Source organism: Esox lucius, chromosome 10, assembly GCF_011004845.1.
Source record: "Esox lucius isolate fEsoLuc1 chromosome 10, fEsoLuc1.pri, whole genome shotgun sequence".
Taxonomy (NCBI): domain Eukaryota; kingdom Metazoa; phylum Chordata; class Actinopteri; order Esociformes; family Esocidae; genus Esox; species Esox lucius.
In genome coordinates, this window is record NC_047578.1 from 22,022,520 (window position 1) to 22,044,869 (window position 22,350).

Sequence of the window (22,350 nt, forward strand, 5' to 3'; positions counted from 1 at the left end):
GAAAGCGAGAGAGACAGAAAGACAGAGAAAGAGAAAGCGAGAGAGACAGAAAGAAAGACGAGCGGGAGGAGGGTGAAGTGTAAAGAGAAAAAGGGAGTTAATTTGAATTAAACGTAAGATAACTTGAATAAAATGTAATTGGGGCTTGACACCATTACAGAACCCCTTCATTAAAGGCTCACATGTTGCCTTTATGCCCCAAATTTGGGTTTAGGCAACCCTCCACCAAGTGGGGGTGCACTCAGTCTGTTATTCTACCTGCCAAATGTGTCATTTTAGTGTACTATTTCCAATAGCCTAACTAGCCTAAATGTGGATGAAGGTGTGGCTCCAAAACATCCTCTACATACAAATCCAAGTGTGGACTTCACATTAAAGAGGGCGGAGAATGGGAGAGGGACACGGCCGTTTACCTGTCTCCATGTTGACCAGCAGGTCCTGACAGTGTTGCCGGGCGGCGTGCGCGTCTCTCTCCAGTTCCCGCCTCTCAGCGGGGCTGAACAGGGCACTCTCCCTGCTGTCGGACAGGAAGTCAGCCAGGTGGGCTTCCAGGTGGTCCAGGGTCTGGTCCCTCTCCTCCGGGGACTGGGAACGCACCTGAGTGGGGCGGGGAGGCGGGGATCGACAAAGAAAGCGGCAGAGAGAACAAGAGAGAGGGAGGGAGGGAGATGAATGTCAGTAAAAGTTCAGAGCAGTAGTAGTTAACACACATTCCCATGTATTAAGCATGAAGCAAAACGTAATAAAACATGCAGAGAGTTGGTTTATCACGGTATATTGTGACGGAGTACAAACGAGAAAGAGTTCTTCTACATAGAACACTGGAAAACACGGTTACAAAGTAATAGTAAACCTCATTGAGACAGACACATGGAGACGGAGAGAAAAAGACTGAAACCGAGAAAAGTTTGAGGACAGACGAGAGAACAGGGAGGTGAAGTTCCGTTGGAATAATGCCGCTCAGACACTGAGGAGAAACCCGGAGGTTAAAGGGGCGTGTCTAACCACGTGGAGGCTCCAGGAGGAAACGGTCCTGATGTCCTTCTGGAGGTAGTGCCAGGAGACCACGCTCTTCATGTTGACGTGCAGCTGATGCCACAGAGACATCACGTTCTGGTACAGCTGCTCCATCCTGGCACACAGTCAACAACACGGGACCTGGCATGAGAGCGCGCACGTGTGTGTGTTTGTGTGTGTGTGTGTGTCACCGTGCGAGCTTTAATCCGTTCATGTGTGTGCTAGGCGCGTGTACGAGGCAAGGGCCTACCGGCTGGCCATCTCCATGGCCTCCTGGTTGGGCGGCGGCACGGTGAAACAGACCGACGGCACCATGGCCTCGTTCCCACTGGGGCTGATCACCTTCCACTTGGTCCTCTGGGAGTTGTCCTCCAGCACACACTCCTCCCCTCGACGGATGGTGATCTGTGGGCGCGATGGAGGGACGGGAATGAGGAAGAGGTGGGGAGAGAGGGAGACAGAGAGAGGGAGACAGAGAGCGAGGGATGATACGGAAGGAGTGACACGATGGGAGTATGAGATGCAGGGAAACAGTATTCAGGGAGGAGGGCAGAGAGAAAAGGGGGGGGGGGGGGGTTGATGAAGATCCAGAGAGATTCGGACAGTTGGGGAGATCATATGGGGGGCGGGGGGGGGGGGGGCACAAGAAGGAAAGGGAGAACGAAGGGGGAAAATAATGGTTTACAGCCACAAACAAATAATTCAAAGCAAAATGTATCATGGGTTTAATGTGGTTAGCAAAAGCCCTAAAAAGAGAAAGAACTTACCAGAAATGTCTCTTAGTGAATTAAGAAGTATTTCAAAGTCCATAGGCCTAAAACAGCAGCCCATTGACTGAAACTGGCTACATGTCCAAACTAATTACAATGTTTGTCCACAACTTATCTGGTCAACAATGATCACAGAAAAGCTAGAAGTTCAATTTGGCATGGTGATGTGTGTTTCAAAGCAGTATTTAGTCTTAACGGTTGTTTAGCTCTGCCAAGCAATGCCATTTAATGTCACACATACAGGGTCTGCGAGTCTAAAACCACTCCCCACTGTCCCGCCCCCCTCTCACCCCACCCCCTGCACACATACATTGTCACTGCAAAGGAAACTACAGAAAAGCTCATAACAGTGTATGGTTGTGTGATTTACTTCCTGGTTACACCCTTACCAACTGACCTCCGACCCGGTTCGGTCATCATTCTCTCGGTGGCAGTGGATGCCACCGAGAGGAGAAAACGGAACCGTCAATTGATAAGAGCGGCCAGGGAGTGTTTTTCTGTGTAAGAGCTAAGCGCTGAGGTGAGAGGACGTGGACAGTAATACCTGAACGTTAGCCTGGACCGCCCAGCGGACACACGAGAAGGAGAGGAGGAGGAGACGGAGGAGTGAGAAGAGAGGGAGATAGAGGGCAGGGAGGGGAAGCGGTAGGAGTCAGAGAAGAGGAGAAGACATAGGAGGGGGGGAGAGAAACATTATTCTGGGATAGTGTCATGGAGACCGTGTCTGGGTTTTTAGGAATGTATGTAAATGAAGTGTGCGTGCCTCTAGTAGGTGAAGATGAAGGAAAGAAGATCAGGAAAGGGAAGTCACTCGCCACAATTGAGTCTCCCTGCGCCTCCCCTGGACAGGAGGCTTTACACACCACTCTACGGGTGAACCGCCCTGGACTTATCGAGACTCACCCGCAAAGACTAAAATAGCCGTGTCCGCGTTGCCTCCTGTCCCAATTTGAGGCCACAGGAGTGAAAATGCGGACCTTCTAGGGGCGCTCAGGAGGGTGAAATTCATTATGAATAGCTTTTAGCTCTTCTGCTAGCCTTACACAACACTTTAGGCCAATGAGAGAGAGGCTTTGCATGTTCATGTGGGTGGGATATGAGTGGTTGCCATTGGTCAAACGGTATTCTCTTCCCTCATTAATCATTTGGTGACTTTGGAGTGCTGGCAACCCGTGGATTATTTCAGATGACCATGTTATTTTTAACAAGAGTGGCCTTTCCATTATGATATAACAAGATAATGCAATATTGCTAGGGTTCTAAAACATAATTGACAAAAAAGGGACTTTGAACATTCAAATAAAAAATAATGCGATTCAATTTATAAACATCATCCAAAAAATTAAGGATAATTGATTCCATTCTGCAAAAAATCTGTCCACTTGTCTGTACTCAGGCAACATAATGAAGTGCACGGATGTTGTTGCAGTCTAGAATGGGAACTAGACAACAGTATCTTGCATGTACATGTAGGACTCCATTAATGGAAAACTCTTGCATGAACACCATTAATGGAAAAGCCTACGTCAGGGTCACAGTTTTAATTCACAGTTTAATAGTAAAAGCACTCACTGGAAAAAATGAATACAATTACCGGACAAATTGACTGGGTTTATATACCACACACAGCACAGCGAAACAGGCAATCACAACGGCTGACTGCTTGCAAACTATCATACAGAGCTCACACTCTCTGTCCGTTCTCGACAATGATGCTGGTGAAGGTGCTTCCAAACGTTTTTATGTTATTGTTAACATGACCGGACAGTATAAAGCAGACCTGTTAGAGAGAAGGCCATAAACCTTCAACTCCATAACACCAGGGGGCGTGACTCATACAGAGCATGGTTCACTACACCAGTCTCTGGCATATAAAATAGTTTATACGTCACTATAGTGACACAATCTAAACATTTACATTTTGGAAAGTTTGAAATCACTTACAAAATGTCACACAAAATGTGTATGGGGAGAAGGACTTTTCTATTTGACCTTTCGTACCATAGAGTGGGCGGAGTGTGTGAGCCAGATTGGCAGTGTAGCAGGACCAAGGGCTGTTGTGCAGGGTAGAAACAGAACAGTTGGCGGAGGGATACAGCGAGGTGAGGGGGCATTGTTGTGGTAATGTGTTAACAGTGCTGTACCTCAATCTGCCGGTAGTCACAGATGGCGCGGATGGGCGTGGTGCTTCCCAGGGTGCTCTCGGTGCTGCGTGGGCGGAGCTGCACCACCGTCTTGGCCCGGCCCACCAGGCTTGCCACCGAGCTGCGGTACTCGATCAGCTGCTCCTTCTCCTCCTGTGGGACACAGCCATTCGTCGGTGAGGGTGACAACTGGTCAATGAACCAATACAATCAATCAGTGAATTGAACTGGTACGTCTCCTAGACCAGGGCCCACATTAGAAAGAGTCGAAAATGTCAAATTTGACCTTTACTGTTCAATAAATGATCCATAGAAAAAGAAAAAAGTGTGTGTGATCTCCAGCACTACAATATTTATGTTGAAATATTACTCCATATACTGTATGGAGTATATGGTATATTGTATTATTTTCCTTTTATTCCCATACATATTACCAAACACCCAAACAGCCCAATCTATCATGTACAGCAACAAACTTCACAACACAGCTATGTAAATCCATTAAGCTAATTTATAATCGCAATTACCACTGGCAGCACTACGACAATGTTTTATGACCACGATAACAGACATTTACTTTTTATGCTAGCTAAGCTAGCCATAACACGTCAAACCCGGTATTAGATTAATTCCTCATTGTGAGATGTAGAATTACATTTCATAGGGGTTTCCTCCCTCACAGAAAGCTTCATTAGGGTTTATTATCAGAGGCTTAAGGCACTGGGCTAGCCAAAGGCCAGAGTTAGAGAAGCGATAAAATGTTAACAACTTTATACCTCACAGCTACATTTCCCAGAGGCTGAATTAACAGTGAGGTAGCATTAGCCACGGGTTAGTCAAACGATAGGCGGACAATGACTCAAGCCAATACGGAAAACAAGATGGTAGGAGAAGGAAACATATCTGGATACATTATTATGATTTAAACCTTACTTATTATTGATTTTATTATTTCAAGGGATGCATATGGGGTAGAATGAGTATATGCAACTTCAATTGTAAACCAATTAGAGTTACATGGTCCATCTAATAGAAAAGCACTCTTAGTTGTTGTGTTCATGGAAGAAGAATGAGTTGGCATCTGTCAACAAGTAATTTCCCCCATTAACAGACAGGAACGAACACACACACACACACACACACACACACACCAAACACAAACATACAGTCACGCACTCATCACCACTTGAAATCACTGTAGCAATGACTGCAGGGCTACATACTTCTAAATCAATACGTTGTCATAGTAAATATACACCGATCAGCCACAACATTATGACCACCTGCCTAATATTGTGCACATCCCACAGATCCTCGATTGGATTGAGATCTGGGGAATTTGGAGGCCAAGTCAACACCTTGAACTTGTTGTTGTGTTCCTCAGACCATTCCTGAACCATTTTTGCTTTGTGGCAGGGCGCATTATTCTGCTGAAAGAGGCCAAAGCCATCAGAGAATACTGTTGCCATGAAAGGGTGCACATGGTCTGCATAGGTAGGTGGTACGTGTCAAAGTAACATCCACATGAATGGCAGGACCCAAGGTTTCCCAGCAGAACATTGCCCAAAGCATCACACTGCCTCGGCCCGGCTTGCCTCTTTCCCATTGTGCTTCCTGTTGTCATGTGTTCTCCAGGTAAATGACGCACACACACCCGGCCATCCACGTGATGTAAAAGGAAGAGTGATTCATCAGACCAGGGCACCTTCTTCCATTGCTCCGTGATCTGATGCTCATGTGTACATTGTAGGTGCTTTCGGCAGTGGACAGGGGTCAGCATGGGCACCCTGACTGGTCTGCAGCCCCATACGTAACAAACCGTGATACACTGTGTGTTCTGACACCTTTCTATCAGTAACAGCATTAACATATTCAGTAATTTGAGCTACAGTAGCTCGTCTGTTGGATCGGACCACACTGGCCAGCCTTCGCTTCCCACGTGCATTAGTGGCCGCCCATGACCCTGTCGCTGGTTCACTGCTTTTCCTTCCTTGGACCACCTTTGACAGGTACTGACCACTGCAGACCGGGAACACCCCACAAGGGCTGCAGTTATGGAGATGCTCTGACCCAGTCGTCTAGCCATCACAATTTGGCCCTTGTCGAAGTCACTCAGATCCCTATGCTTGCCCATTTTTCCTGCTTCTAACACATAAACTTTGAGGACAAAATGTTCACTTGCTGCCTAATCTATCCCACCCAGTGACCGGTGCCATGATAACGAGGTTATCAGTTATTCACTTCACCTGTCAATGGTCATGATGTTATGTCTGATTGGTGTACAACCTTTGAGAAGTATTATTTATTGTGCAACATGACATTCATTTAATTTCATGTCATACATTTGGGTTGACAGGTCAGCAATCAATGGAATTTACATGCAGTAGCTTAAGCTATGAAACATTAACACTTGATATGTGACACGTGAACAACAGCAGCTCGTGAAATGTATCAGACTCTTCCGCTAAAACAAAACCTTTTACGAGGCCTACTGTCAGAAGCCATTTCTAGATTTGTATGTCTTTAATGGCCTAAACACAACATGCACAAGCAAATTCTTATTTCCAAACAAGACCGGGGCTGTTAATTAAGGTATGAATCAGAATCGCCTGTATTTACAGTCATGTTCACATTTACAGATACCGGTCTTATTGAATCTTTCATGAATCATAAATCTCCATCCTGCTCTGGTTCATAAACCTCTATCCTTCCCCACCAGCCACTACACCTGTGACTAACAGTGTTTTTTCCACCTCCATCATCTTTATGCCCAGGGAGGATATGCCTGCTGTTCCCAGTGCTCAGGCCGGTGGATTTGGGCCCGCACCCTGTCTGCCATCTGCTGTGTGTTAGGTGGGCATGGCAGTTAGCATGGTGGTGGCAGAGTGGCTGTACACCAAATGTGTGGTGGATAAAGCAGAGGCATACTGAAGTAGTGCGGTACTCGCTAAACTGAGGCAGCTATACCTGCAGTGGGCCTAGTTGGGGTGCCTAAAGACTTTCAGTATCAACGGCTAGCTAATGGCTACAGTGTTGGCACAGGTATTACAGACCTAACCCTAAAGTTGACATTTTTTGTTATTGTTTAGCAGGGCGAATTCACTGCAGAGTAGGCGTTTTCTAACATACAGTATACATGCTAAAACACACCAATACTGAACAATAGAACCATAATAAGCAAAAGGCGCGGCGCTACTATACTTAGAGATGCAAAATACAAACAAGTAGTCAGAGAGGGAGACAGACTGACAGACCAAACTCTTAATATGTTATACTCTTTTGGTTTCATTATCTTCGCATTAGAAATTTTAGCATTGGGCTATTTTGTTTTAGTTATACAATTCTTTGGTATTAGCTTGATATTAGCATCATGAAACAACATAAATATACTGCAACTAAATGAGTCAGAAATGTCACAGTGATTATTAGATGAAAGGTTTATTATAAGCTATAATCGTACGCATTAGCTTTTTATTGGCGGATACCAGAATAATTCTAGACAAATCTAACGTTAGGCTACAGTGTTAATGCAATAGCGGAGGAAATGGCAAGAATTAAGGGGGTTTGATAAATTAGTGGAATTAGCGAATGTATCAGACGAGTCAAAAGTACCACAGAGTCTTGTCAATAATAGCTGAATGCATTGTATCATAGAGTTTAGTGAATAATACAGTAATGTCAGAGAGTCTTGTAATGAATGCAGCAAGGGAACGTACCACAGAGTCTTGTCAATAATAGCTGAATGTACCATAGAGTGGTGAATAATACACTAATTGACTGTAATAAGTAGGGTTGTGAATAATAAAGTATTTGACTGTAATATGTTGTGAATAATACAGTAATACTTTGTATCATAGAGTTTTGTGAATAATACAGTAATACAGTAATGTCTGAGAGTCTTGTAATGAATGCGGCAAGGGAACGTACCATAGAGTCTTGTAGCAGGTCCTCCAGCTTGCCCAGCCTGCTGTTCTTGTCAGAGGTGTACTGCCTCTTGATGGTGTCCTGTAGCTGGCGCAGGTAGGTCTCACAGTCCCGCGCGTCACTCACAAACTGATAGGAGGCAGGCAATGAGAATAAGACCCAGAGATCACCACAGGGGATTATGTATAATCCGTCTACAGCTGCTAGACGCTCAACATATTCAGACTGTAATCTAGTATTAAAGCCCTTTTTATTGTGCCTTTCATTAAAGGGTTTAGAAGATTAAACAGACTTACTATACATTCCTACTTAAGGGAAAGTCAAAACATAGATAGGCAGTAATTAGTCGGGTGTAGCTCAGAGGGTAAGAACATGTCGTTTGTGACGCCAGGTTGCGGGTTCGATTCCCATGGGGGAAATCTATGCCCTCACTTCTATCATTCTTCTATCACTTCTCTGGATAACAGCTTAGGATAACGACTGAAATCTAACTGCATTTAGACTAAAGCAAACTGAGTGAGATTTCTGAACACCAGACGCGTGTTACGCAACGTAACAGCGTAGCGGGTGAAAGGACCTGAGCTCTCCTACCTGGAAGTAGGCTGTGTTGTCTCTGAGATGCTGCTCCACGCACACACACAGCTGGCGCACCCACTGCCACTGAGTCTGTAGTGCTGCACTGTATGCCTGGAGGGGAGGGGGGGCACATTTCACCCATTAGGAAACATTTTAAACTCTGCATATTATCCATTAAAAATCGTATGAACGCAGGCAACAATGACACCTGAACTGTTTGCACTAACGAACACCGTAGAAAGCGAGCAGCTAATCAAGGACCATGATAGCCTTGTTGCTAGGCAACCTCACCTCCACAGTTTGTTTGGCCGGGTGGTTCTCCTGACACAGCCGGTCGGCTGTTTCCTGCAGCGAGTGCATCACTTCCTGTTTCTCATCCAGTTCTGACCTCATTTCCTGAGAAACGACAACGAGTCACTCAGGAAGGAAAAACAAGGGAATATCTGTGCAGAACTGCCCAAAACATTTCATTGCGTGTGTCTGTCTATCTAACCATTACCACTCACGGCAAATAACTCTTTCTTGGCGTTGACATTCGTATTGTTGTGGCTCCAGTCGTACGCCAGCTCCTCCTCTTCCCTCTCGTTGAGCCAGATGAGCTCCTCCGTGCAGCGACACACAAACGCGTGCAGGCTCTCCAGGCAGCGGAGACGCCACGACGAGTGTTCCTGTGGTGACGTGGGGACTTGGTGAGTGTTGGTAACTGGGCGTGAGCTCTGCACATCTATCAGGATTTTAAGGATATTCCAGAACAGAAACACATAACAGTACACACGCAGGCCCCTCATACACACTCTCTCCAGAGTAAAATCCACTTAGTTCCACAGGGTGGATCAAAGGGCTGTGTGGCAGGCGCTTCACTCTTCTCCCAAGTTAGCCCGGTCACATGGACCCTGACGGGATTAACGGGACACAATGGGGTGAACTGACCCAAGCACACAAAACAACCCCCCCAGGCTCACCAGGAGTTTGCAGTATTGGTTCTCCAGTTTGGCCAGAGTGTCAGAATAACTGCTCCGGAAGTTAGGTGAGACTTTAGTCTGGGGAGAAAGAGGTCAAAAGTACTTAGTTAAAACAGAGCCCTTCAGCATTTTGTTATTGATGTGGAATGTCTATTTGCGGTGTGCATATTGTATTGCACAGTGGATCTGCAAGTGTCTAAGAGTGTGTTGGCCTGGGGTGTTGAAGCAGTCTGAGCCACAACCTCAGGTGCATATCTACTGCTGCAGTGTTCATTTGAGTCCGACCTGCTGATCGTTTACTACTTTCCTGTCCAGGAAAAATATTAAATGTCTGAAAACATATCTTCAAAAAAATCTGTAATGTGTTTTAGAGTGGCAGGTGCTTTTAATACATGTGAATTGGAAATGTGGCCCGAGACACCATAGGGGACTATTGTTACTACCAGGCAATTATTGACAGTGACATGGGAGCACTTAGGGTCTTGATCAAGTGACAGATCAATCAATTTTTTGGTTTTTACTTTGCCAGCTCTGGGAATTAACTACCAACCCTTTTAGCACAAAGCACTAATTAAAATGCTATTTGTTCTATGTAATTCTTTTCAAATGTTTGCCAGGACGTTTATATGATAAAATGAAGTAGAAAATGTTCTTATAACAGGTCTTATTGGAGAGCAAAACATTTGCCATTGCGTCTTCACTGTTAATTCAGAAATGTTTTAATAGGAAAATAAACCTATAGCCTACATACTTAAATACAGGCTGTTTGAACATTTTAAATCTGCCTAATAAATAATAAAACACAACTATTTCTGTAGGCCAATGTAACTTATTTTGCCTAGCAGAATATGAACCCAACAACTGCCTCAAACCCATGGAATTCACCAGACCTGGGCTTCGAAGGCTCTAGCCCTGGATATTTTTAGGTTAGCCCAGCTTGTTTTGCGAATGGACATTAACGCAGCTGATGAAATACTCACAACAGGAGATGAAAAGCGCTTCATTTTCCCTTTCCCTGCGAGTAAGCCTTAAATTGGATCATTTATCTTTGCCAGTTTTGCCCAGAAGTTAGACTTCACTTCAAAGTCCCTGACAAGGACTTTGCGAGTAGTTTGGAAGTTTAGGAAACTTCTTGGTTATTTTTTTTCTGACACATTGACCGGCAATCATTTTAATGGAAGCCCCGGTATGAGTGTTGGAGTACCTGGTAGTTGCGAGCCTCTTTCAGGCTGTGAAGTATCTCCTCCACGGCCGTGTGGATCTGGTGGTGCTCCTGGAGATTCTGCTCTACAGCTGGCAGGTCTGCCCCCCACTCAGAACGCTTCAGAACGTCCTAACACACACAGTGACAATCAACTCCATAAAAGTCTCCACTCTCTACATTTGAATTCACCAGATGCCCCACCCCCGTCTCCTAAACCCCTCGATTCCCGACCTGCGTCTCCTCCACCCATCCGAGGAGCTCGTAGATGAACCGGAGACTCCCTTCGTCTTCGGAAGACGACATTGCCACCAGCTGAGAGCGGGACATGGGTCTACGGAGCAGGGTGGCCCCCATCAGCCCCACCGCCCCGACTGCCCCCAGCAGGGTCTGGGCCCCCGTGGACAGGCAGTGACCGCCGTCGCTCCCCCGCGAGGCTGTCCTGTCGGCCCCGGTCGCCGGGGAGAAGTGGCCCTTCCTGTAGACACTGGAGCACTGGAGCCGGAGAGAGACCAGCTCATCTTGAATACAAGAAACTCTGTGGAGGAGAGAAAAGTTCCTTCAAAAACGGATCAAACCACTAGACAGACATTCATTCATCAAGAATAAAATATGCGCAATTACTATTATTTAGGTAACAAGCTACTCTTCAACTGTTGTTACCTTCATTAAGACGTCATAAATTACAGAATCTCATTTGTTCTTTATTTTACATGACATTAATGTGCTTTATATGTAGTGAATTCATTAAATTCATATTTATAAGTTCATCCACTTTTATGACAGAATGCTTCTTTGTTGAAAAGAATAGCTAAACACGAGATAAATAGAGGATAACCAAGTCTAATCATTTTTCCTACTCTCCATCAGGTGATGTCTTCAGGTAATTAACTACAAAGGACCACAGACGGAAACAAACAACAGGCTTTATTAAGTTGTCTCTGACCGAAATTTACTGTGGGTACAGTCAAATCAAATCAATGGGGCAGATGGTCTAGCAGGTCTGATTGCTGTGCCAGTAAACTAAAGGTCGAAGTTTAGAATTTCCGAGCCGACATTGTGAAAGAGTCCAAGTGCCCTAAAGCAAGGCATTTAACCCGAATTTCCTGGAAGTCGCTCTGGATACCACTGTGTTCTAATTGACTCCAATGGCAGTGAATCCCCACAACCGTGCTAATAAATCCCCATCACTGACCTGAAGGCCAGCTGCTCCACCTGGTAGTAGTTCTGGTCTCGGAGGATGTTGAGGTCCAGGTTGATCTGTCGGATCAGGGCCTCGCAGTCCTGCAGATACACACCCAGCTCCCTCTCACAGCGCACAGCCTCGCCGCTCTCTATCTGGGACATGTCCTGATTGGGGACCGGGGGCATGGCAAGAAAAGGAGGTGGGAAAAGTGAAAGTGACATCGGGAGAAAGGGGAGCGACACTAAAGGACACTAAAGAAATAATTAGCAAACGGCGCAAAATCCAAGTCGTCGGAGAGGGAGACGGACTGTCGGACCGAATGGCAGGAGGGCAGACAGACAAACGGAGCGTGACTCACGGCCTGCAGTGTGTTCCTGGCCAGGGTGAGCTTCTCCTCACAGTCCAGCGCCATGTTCTGGATCTTGTTGGCCATCTGCAGCAGTGACTCCAGCCTGGGGGGGAGGGGGTCAGCACAGGGTCAGACTGTCGACAAGACCCAAACACGTATGACGGTCCTCCCAAATGGCACCCTACTCTAATAGTACACCACTTTTGACCAGGGACCCTATAAAGTAGTGCACGATGAAGGGAATAGGTTGCAATTTCAGCTGCAACCAGTGGAATGTGTTTACCGCACAACCGTAGGAACCTAAACACTGCAGAAAAAACCAAACCCATCGACCAGGTACTGAGGACACTGGGTCATCTACAGTGTTAAGACCCAAAAGAGAGGTCGACCTGAGGTATTTCTGTGCGGCAAAAGAGCACAGCAACGCTAGATTATAACATTAGTATGTATGCGTTGGAGAGACTGTGTGTTTGCAGAGATCTGCATCATTGGAACGCAACTCTCTCCACAGTGCCAAATGCACTTTCTGTTCCAGTTAATACACAAAGGGCAGTAGTTCTGGGTTAGGTATCTCCATGCTGCTCGCAGTACGTCTCCACAGCGAGCCGCAGGGCTTCCTATCTATGACTACAGGCATACATTTAAACTCTGGAAGCGGGAGTATCTCCTTTACATCAGGCTTGTGGTTAGGTTAGGTTAACATTAGGTCTCTGCTGACCTCTCCACAGCGGGCCGCAGGGCCTTTTCTCTCTCCAGCATCTCCAGGATGAGTTTTCCCCACTCATCCTCCAGGTCGTTTGGGTGCAGGCCCTGGGGCAGTTTGATGCGTCCAAACTCCATCCATACCTAGAGAACAGGGGCATGAAATATTCCATAAAATATGCAACAAAACACACCGACTTAAGAGCCATTCCTTATTCTAACATGTTACATAAACAAAATATACAATAACACACGACAGAAAAAAAGAAATTCCAGCGCAAAGGGCCCCGATTCTCTTGACGTCCTAACCCTCCGCCTGCTTGGAGGCTGGTGGTGAGTCACGGATCAGGAGTGGTGCCTTCAGTGGGATTAAAAACACATCCCATGAAAGAGGAATTCTAGTCTTGTCTCAAGGCGATGGCACGGGGTGGGAACGGCTTGGCGCACAGAACAGGGTGTTCAATCACACACACAAACAAACACCCACAGCATTCCCCCGGGCCTCGTGAAAACAGTGAGGGCCCGCTCGTGGTGGCAGAATCCAGGTCACCTCATCGTTCTCTCACTCCCCTCTCCTGATATCGTCTCCATTTCTCCCTCTATTTTCGGTCACTGAGTTTATGAGGATCGGTTTCCTGCAAGACTCGTGCCAACCTAATAAGCCATAATGTGATGTCAGAAATTAGCCAGTGCTCTCTGGGTAATGATCATTTCTTATCTGCCCGGGACCATACGCCAATGCCTCCGCATCGTTACCTACCGTGTCACGGTGTCTTTGCGGTTTCCACTCGTCTCCATTACACAAAGCTTGTTGTCGCCTATAAAGACACTTAAGTGGGACTCAATAAAGACATTTTAGTCTCTCGTTGGGTTTCGCCACATCCCTTACCTCTAGCACTTTGTAGAGGTGCTCCACGCGACTCTTCTCCATCTCCTTGGCTGGGATCTCGGTCTCCTTGAAATGGACATACTCATTGTAAAGTGCCTGAGGAAGAAAAGTGGTAACGTGGACCGGGTTAGATCAGATGCTTCCTGTTCAGATCCAGCAGAAGTGTGGATATATGCAAGACAGTGGTGAACGTTCAAACCCGTCCTCAGTGACTTTAAAATCCTCTGTCTAACGGCCTTCATTTGTCGCTCGTCTTCTTCCAAATCCCTCACTCCCTCCCTACCACATTACCCTAGCGGTGCTTCATCTTGTTTTTTCCTTCTGTTCACCATATTTCCCTTTCCATCTCCCTAACTACATTTACACCCACCCACCGCTCCTGCTCACCGACTCCCTCCCTCCCTCCAATGTTCAGCAGAAACGCTCAACCCGACCAAAGTAGCGTACCTTGAGCTCCACAGGGTTCTGTGGGAAGTGCTTGTTGGCCATGAGGGCCGTGTGCTGCCGGCTCCACTGGAGCAGTGAGGAGAAACGAGACTGGTACTCTGCCCAGCGGTGGTCCACCTCCTGATGAACGGAGAGAGTGGGGAGGAGGGATGGAGAGGAGGAGGTGAAAGGGGGACAGACAGTGAGGATGCGGGACACGCTGATGGCGAGCCGTCGATAAAATTTCAATCCAAGCGGTTCGTTGTCCCTGCGGTTCATTATCCCCGCGGTTCATTATCCCCGCGGTTCATTATCTGCTACAAGTCAAAGGCAACTTTCAGTTCCTTTTTTAGTCATTTAGCAGACATGACAATAAGAGTAACTTACATATCATGGTTTAAGTGCCATGCTGGCAACTCTGGGATTCAAACCAGTGTCCTTTCTTTACTAGCCAAACACACAAACTACTAAGCTTCCTGCCATCCATTTTACTTGAGCCGTTATTCCAACCAAAGTACAGCAACGCATTACGTATTCCAAGCCTGTATTCTTAGACCAATCCCCCAATGTAGAGACTGATAAACAGGTAGAATGTTTAATACATGCATACGTTAATAACAACGTCAGTCCCATTCTGAATGCATGTTCATGTGAGAGGAGCAGAACGTACGTGAGCTGCAATGCCCTCGCCTCCCTCTGGGATCTTGGGGAAGGCATCGTAGATGGAGGAGACATAAGTAATGACCGACTTCTCATCCGGAGATGGAACGTCCACATCTAGTGGGGCAGAAAGGGTTTGAGAGATGGAACTGGAAGGAACAGACACAAACAGGACAACCGACAGACCCTCACCTTCAGCGTCCAGCAGCCGGGTCACCCCTAGCGACTCAGCAATTTCAAAGGCCTGCTCCAGGTTGTCACGGTTACTTTGCCGTGACACCGCCTCCATGTCAATCAGGTCTGGCCTGTTAGTCGGAGGGACAGGTTGGCAACATTTTGAAATGAATTCAATTAAATAACTAAAATGGACCTATTATTAATAATAAAAAAAAATTCACTCTAACCAAACCAAAACTAATGTAATTTTCTATTGCTATGTGAGTAAAATCCAGTTGTTCATCTAACTGACTTTTTTCCAATAACTACAAGTTGCTTTGGAAACCAAATGACCAAACCTTATTGTTGCAAAGAACATTGGACTTTAGTTCAGTCCTATATTTTTGTTATAATTTTTTTTTATCAATTTGGAAACCTGTAGAATGTTATATTCATGCAATATTAATGTTATTTGACAATGTTACTATAAATCAACTGCAGAAAAGCAAATGAAATCCATTGCCATGACAGTAACGCAACAAACAGTGAAAAGTCTAAGGTGAGTGAATACTGGCTATTAGATTGTATGAACATGTTTGTTTTGGCGTGTGTGTCTCTCAGTATGGGTGTACCTGTATAGGTGGATCAGGGCGTTGAACATGCGTCCATCGCTCCAGGAGGAGGAAAAGTTGGTACAGCGTAGGCCGGGATAACCCTCTGTGGCCTTCTGGCTCCATAGCAACAGCTTCTCCTTGGCCGTCAGATCCCCCGACTCACCGCTCACATAGATTTCAGAGATCTAGAATAGACAGGACAGCAAAGGGTTCACATTATATATATACTCTCTCTCTCACACACACACACACAAAAACGATTGCCTAGCTAGTTTGGGTCCCGGACGCTGATTGGCTTAAAGCATGCCACGGTATATCTGAAATGATGAACCGGGTGGTTTGAACCCTACACTATATTCCAGCTATGATTTACACTTTTCTAATTAAGTTGGCAACCAATTTATAACAGCAATAAGGCACCTCTGGTATTTTTGATATATTGCCAACATCGTGAGGGGGCTGTACCCAGGCACTCCACATTGTGCCATGCCTAATAACACCCCACAAGAAATACTGCTAAAATAAAGCAGTGATGAATTGTTTCAGATAAATAATAGAGAGAAGAGGGTTAGTAAATAGAACATTAGTCTTATTAATGTGCAATACACAAAGCCATTTAAAAGTATCGGTATACAGTATAAGTATCAAATATATTTCATGCCTGCTCTTGTAACAAAAAGAAGCCCACAACAGCTGGCACAGACACAAGCACACTAACCCTTTAGAGGTAAACCTCAATTATACAATTCATTACCCTGCCCCGTATTCAACCCATTATCAATGGTGAGAGACTACGACACACGCTTTGCATTAATTACATTGTTACTACCATATGTTATTCATGGGTCATGACCACGTGGATAAGAGATTTATGAATTTAGTCATTTCACATACTTGCAAGGTGTGGTCATGCAGGCTCCTGTATCTACAGATTGTTCATTGATTTTGATTAACTTGTCATCTTCGGTGCTTTCCATCCCCGCTGCTCTTTAATCAATAGGCCTTTTAGCCTGAGCAGGATGAAGCCAGTGTTCTCTTTTCCTATTTTCTTCTTCTGATTCATTATTCTTCTTTAAGTCGGGCCAGCTCATTAGCTCATCGTCTCACTACAATATCCCCTCCCCATTCTTCCTCCTTCAGTCTCCCCCTACCCCCACCCCCCGCCCCACTCCTTCTCATTCCTCTCCTCCCATCAATCTGTCACTTCGGCTTTTCTCCTTCTTTCATCTGCTGTTCCTCAGAGACCGCTGTGTTTTGATGAGCCCCCCCCCCCACCCCCCACCCCCCAATCATCCTCTGTTGTTTAATACGTGGAGGTTCCTGCTCACCCCTTTTTCAAGGCCAAAGCGATTAGACCCCACTTCTACAATGCGTCCATTTAACCTCTCACTCACGGTTTCCTCTCTCCATTTTTAACACTTGGTCCTTTCTTTCACTCAGTGCATGGTGACAAAGGCGGGCTGCATTACAAGCCGTATCAGCCAGGGCACGGTTGTTGGAATCAGTATTCCTCTGACGCCCCCTTTTCTAACTGTCCCTTTCTTTGGCTATCTCACCCTCACTCTCTAATATGGAGCAGAATGGAAGTCTGACGAGCGCCAGGAGGCCGCAGCAACAGCCAAGAGAGAGAGAGATAGAAAGAGACAGAGAGAAAGCGAGGGAGGGAGGGAATGACGAAGAGCCAGACCAGGCCTGCGTGAACGAATAAGGGCAGACATACACAAGCACAAACAGACACGTACATGAACACAAACCACACACATGGCCGGCAAAGGTGGCTAAAGCGAGGTCAAAGAGCCTGGCCATTTATTCACACCACGGCCCCCGAAGAGTCACCATACTGCTCCAGCCCAGCCCGGCCCCACGATCCCCTCCCCTCTACACCTAATGAAGAGGCTTCTTTCTATGTGCCTGCAGACATGTGTTGATGGTGAGGACTGTTTTACATAGAACATGCAAGTGGTGAATGCGTTTCACACGGAACCAGTTATTGGTGAAAGGGTTCGGAGAACCCGCCACTCCTAAGGGTACTCTTTCGTTCTGTACCACGGTACTGTGGAAATCTTGGCAACCCCCCAGCACACAACTTGTTGGGAATGTCGTCTCCTACCACAATGATCGGATTTGCTTTCCATCTTTGAATACATTTGTCACCTTCTCGTTTGTCATTAACACATATTAGGAGAAGTATGGTTGGTTTGGTTACAGGAAAAGACAGCAATTTTACACTGTCAAAACAGAGGCCAACGTGCCACTGAACACACACACAGATGAGCAGCCAGATGCCTGCTTCCAACTAGGAGTCATGAGACGAGCCCACAGACAAACTATTAATGCTCTGAAAGACGGTCTGAACATTCACACACATCAAAGCACGCACGTGTGTGTGTGTCTGTGAGTGTGTGAGAGTGTGAATGGATGTTTGGGACATTCATTCTCTCACCTTTTCACGTAATTATTTAGTGTCAGTCCCCTTTCTCACACGTACATGCACACATCAGACTGACAATCACGGCTGTAGAGATAGAAATGTAGTCATTCTAACACTATTGACTACAATGGATGTAGAGACAAAATGAACAGTCCTTCTAACCCCACTGACTATAATGGATACAGACACAGAAATGAACAGTCATTCTAAACCCATTGACAGTAAATGACATGTAGAGCGAGGGCCGATATGATAAGACACCGTACACTGTTTTGATTGGCTAAACCCATGGGGCTCGGAACAGGACCCATTTAAATAAAGACTCCTTTGAAGTAGCAGGGGGTTGGAAGAAGAAACTGCAGAGGGAGGGAGAAAGAAAATGGAGGACAGGCTGGGAGAGAGACGAGGAGGGAAGCAAGAGATGGATAGCATACCAAAAAAAATCCATAAAGAGATGGGATGGGGAGAGGGATGAAGTGGGGGGGGAGAGGGATGAAGTGGCGGGGCTCCCCCGGGGCACCATGCAGCAGGCTAGTGGTGGTGGATTTGCATCTCAATTCACTATTTATTCAGATGAGGGCAACCCAGACATTGTCAAAAAATCTGCCGTCACGTACACATTACGGCCTAGCGCACGAGCGAGCAGGCTCGCGTAAAACCCAAACACGCACGTGCGCACACTCGCGGACTGAAAGCCGGGTGAAGAGCCAGACTATTGATCGCTACCCTAGCTGGAACACTTGTAAACTGGGGCTTCTATTGAGACTTGGCTCGGAGCATTCGTGTGTGTGTGTGTCGCTTTCCCATGGCTTAGCCCCACACGTCAAACATTATAACACAGAAGGAAAAGGGTTTCACGTCACCAGTGGATTTAATGATCCCTTTGAATGTAACACACGTTGAATAATAAGAATGCTATACTGTGGACAGTGCCGGCTCTAGCCATCAGGGGAGCATAAACATTTTATTTGGGGGCCCCCCTCTCCACTAGCGGTTAGGAGCTCCCTAGCAGTCGGGGCCCCCTTGCAGCCAGGTGCCCTAAGCGACCGCTTATTTTGCTTATGCCTAAAGCCGGCTATGACTGTAGACCTCTCAATGCAGTATTAGACCAATACTTAGGTGTATTCTGGCAATCCAACACGTACTGTGATCTGATACAGTTTGATACTTTTGATGTTTAAAACCTTACATTTACGTCTGCCACAACGTTATTACAAAAAGCGCTGAGAAAAACATTTGGCTCAAATAAGGAACAAAAACCGCTCTAAACTATTTGGCTGCCTACTTAAAAAGAAGATTGTGGTAAAACATACTAACAATTTCCCAGTGCAAAACAAGATTGCGGCACTCTCACAATATAGGACATACAGTGGAAAATAATATTAAAATACTAACTCTCTCAACACCCTCCCCCCAACACTACAGCATAGTTAGCATTGCAATAAAATGATTAAACAACCTCTACTTCTGCCCAAAACAGGAGTTTGGCTCCTAGCTGGGACTAGCCATCACGGTGTCATCTGACACACAACATAAGCAACCACACAAACAAACACAAGCATCTCGTGTAACAGGGGAAAGTGAGGGCGGTCTTAGGGAAATAATGACTGATGGAGAGGGAAGCAGAAAATGGGGAGAGAAGTCTGTTCAGTGCAGATTAAGCTCTGGGGACCAAGTCAGGAAGAATGAGAAGATGCAGATTACCTTGTGCATAGCTGATAACAAACAGGACACAAGCGCACGCACACACGCACACACACTCCCTAATATGAAGACGTGATTGCTACACAAAAAATAAAACGGTAACCAACACTCAAACATATACTTTATGCCCTGATCCCAGATAAGCCCCCAAAATATGTAGCCTACTGTACCTTTCCACTTTTACAAAAGTGAAGGAAAGCGAGAGAGAGAGAGAGAGGGAAATGCCCCTGACCTGAGGAAACTGCCTCATGGAAACCTGGGTGGGAGATTGGGGACTGTCCGTTGCAGAGTTCAGTATTTCGGTGGAGCTTCCCCAGTCTGTCTGGATGGCGCCCCCTGTCTCTGGGGAGGTGAGTGGCAGGTCACTAGCGTAGCCTGAGGACAAAGGGTCCTGACTGGAGGCTCCCTCTTGGATCTGTGCCTTGACTTTCACAGTCTTATTGTGACTGGAGATTTCCATTTTGGCTTCTTGACGGGACAAGTCGTCAAAGTCTACCCGGGTGGCGACCCCACTCTCTGGGGAGCTGAGATAGCCAGACTGAGGGTCCTGTGTTAACAGTGCTTCTTGGACCTGTGTGTTTTTTGCCTGACGGACATCTTTCAGTTTTAATGATTCTGGAGCCCCCATAAGGGCAGCGGACCTCTGTGAACCGGAGGCATCCATTTGGCCTTGTCTGGCTTGGTCTTTGGAGAGTTTAAGGATCTTCCCATCTTGGACCGGAGAGGTTTCGTGACTTAGGTCCTTGACCAATTCAGATGCCTGCGTCCCCATCAGGAAAGCAGTTCTGGCGTCCATTTTGGTTCTCATGACATCCTCCTCAGAAAGCTGCACTTTTAAGATGTTCCCAGTAACCGGGGATACGGCAGGACCTTCGGCACGTACCTCCACCTCAACGTCTTCGTCATGGTAACTGTCCCCTCGCCAAACCGGCGATCCAAAGTCACTGGGGTAGACCGTCCGCACGACGCACAGCCGGCCTTCCACCTCACGAATGTGGACCACCCCTTTACGTTCCTTCTCCACCCCCCCCAGCGTCCCTGGGACCCCACCCCCGCCCTCATCCTCCACCTTCTCTTTCAGGCTCTTCTCCCGTCTCTTTTCCCTTCCCTTTTCTTTTTTGGGTCGTAGTATGCAGGGCCTCTCCAGAACCCCTTGCTCTCGCTCCCTGACTTTGCAGACCCGACCCCCGCCGGGTGTGGTGTGCACCTGGGCCTCCTCGCGGTGGTCCGGGGTCGGCGTGTCACTGGGCGGCTCTTGGCTGCCGGTAGCCTCTATGGTGCTGCTGGTCCCTCCGTCGTCATTCCCGGCTCCGGGATAAGAAACTCTTCTCCGCACTGGACTTGGCTCAGGGGACAGTTCCAAGACTCTGCTACCACCCAGCCCACCCATGCTGTCGCTGGTGGAATCGGTGCCAAGGGCGCTGGGCAGGGGCAGCCTAGATTGGGTCTGGACGTGAGGCACGGTCAAATTGGTGATTTTGGCTCCGACATCGCTCATGGTGTTGAACGAGGCGGTGGTCGCCTCCGTGACGGTGCCTTTGTCCTCCTCTTCGTCCTCTTCTTCCGGTATGTTGCTTATCCTTATGCTCTCTGCTTCCGAGCCGACCGATGAGCCTCCTTTCTGCTTTTTCCCTTTGCGTTTCCGTCGGAAGCGAAGCCGGCGTTTGGGGGTGGGGGACAGTGGGGGAAATCCGTGTCCTCCCTCCCGAGGAGGCCTCACGCAACCCATTGAGCTCCCCATCTCAGATAGAGCTTGGGGGGGGGGAGCAAATGCAGAGATGGGAACAAGAGATCAAAACAGACACTCTCTAGGGAACAGGCAGAAGAGGGAAAATCTGACCGATGGAACAGAAGTCCTCGCTATGAGGTAAGCAACTGGTTTTGCTCTGGTTGCTGTCCAGGAGCTTCAGCGTGGTTAGGCAGAGAGAGAGAAAAAGAGAATGCTCTGGTCACATTGACCGTGTGTGTCTGTGTGGGCTCCTCTTCCTCTCTTCCCCTTGCTCTACAGATGTTGCTTCACCTCACTCAGGCAACACAGCGGTCAAACTTGCCTGTTCATGCGCTCTGTCCGAGGCCTCGACCGTCCCTCTACTTCCACAGGAAGCAAGGAGACGCTCCAGCAGGGTCCTAAGCCCTCACGTCAAGAGCAGTAAGGCCGAAACATGTCGGCAGAACGTAAGGGAATACAGATTTGACTCAGTCTTTGGTAGTTTCCACGGTTTGGCGAGTGACAACTATATTCAGTGTGGCGCCTACATACTACATGCTGCATGAGAATGGGGGTTGGGAGAATGTACAGCGGAAGACGGCAAAAGTCAGCGCATCACCAAAGTGTTCATTACAGCTTGCGAGACGCTCGAGGCGCACAGTGGAGGAATGCAGGTGTGTTACGGCAGTCCGCAGGGTCTCTGGCGCCGTCTGCAACGGAATCAGCGCTCGTCTTGTGTCTCTCTCAGAGTGTGAGCCGAGGGAGCTGCAGTGCAGAAACACACACGCTCTCAAAGACACACAAACGCACGCGGTGCGTCTGACTCACACGTCATTGACAATTCAGCTTTATTTCCAACATTCTGCACACAGACTCCCAAGCAGTTTGTTTGTGATTTGTTTTCCATGTCGATCCGGAGGTAGTGTAACCC

At 47.1% G+C, this 22,350-nt stretch overlaps 1 protein-coding gene across 32 annotated transcripts in view; it reads right to left on the reverse strand.

Moving 5' to 3' along the window:
* The window catches only part of macf1a (microtubule actin crosslinking factor 1a), a 217,766-nt gene that overhangs the window by 100,603 nt on the left and 94,813 nt on the right, over positions 1–22,350 (reverse strand). For 30 of the 32 annotated variants that reach the window (XM_029122964.2, XM_010873839.5, XM_034294848.1 and 27 more), the window contains 20 exons: positions 15,595–15,761; positions 14,999–15,111; positions 14,817–14,923; positions 14,168–14,287; positions 13,721–13,816; positions 12,848–12,975; positions 12,139–12,232; positions 11,790–11,944; positions 10,829–11,132; positions 10,598–10,726; positions 9,394–9,471; positions 8,938–9,099; positions 8,723–8,827; positions 8,447–8,542; positions 7,859–7,984; positions 3,932–4,084; positions 2,332–2,343; positions 1,268–1,422; positions 1,006–1,132; positions 414–597 (listed from right to left, as the gene is read on the reverse strand). In XM_029122964.2, the coding sequence (XP_028978797.2) occupies positions 414–597; positions 1,006–1,132; positions 1,268–1,422; positions 2,332–2,343; positions 3,932–4,084; positions 7,859–7,984; positions 8,447–8,542; positions 8,723–8,827; positions 8,938–9,099; positions 9,394–9,471; positions 10,598–10,726; positions 10,829–11,132; positions 11,790–11,944; positions 12,139–12,232; positions 12,848–12,975; positions 13,721–13,816; positions 14,168–14,287; positions 14,817–14,923; positions 14,999–15,111; positions 15,595–15,761 (2,611 nt within the window). The remainder of the gene's footprint in view (positions 1–413; positions 598–1,005; positions 1,133–1,267; positions 1,423–2,331; positions 2,344–3,931; positions 4,085–7,858; positions 7,985–8,446; positions 8,543–8,722; positions 8,828–8,937; positions 9,100–9,393; positions 9,472–10,597; positions 10,727–10,828; positions 11,133–11,789; positions 11,945–12,138; positions 12,233–12,847; positions 12,976–13,720; positions 13,817–14,167; positions 14,288–14,816; positions 14,924–14,998; positions 15,112–15,594; positions 15,762–22,350) is intronic. The other 2 variants (XM_020050185.3, XM_034294851.1) reach the window with 1 other exon arrangement.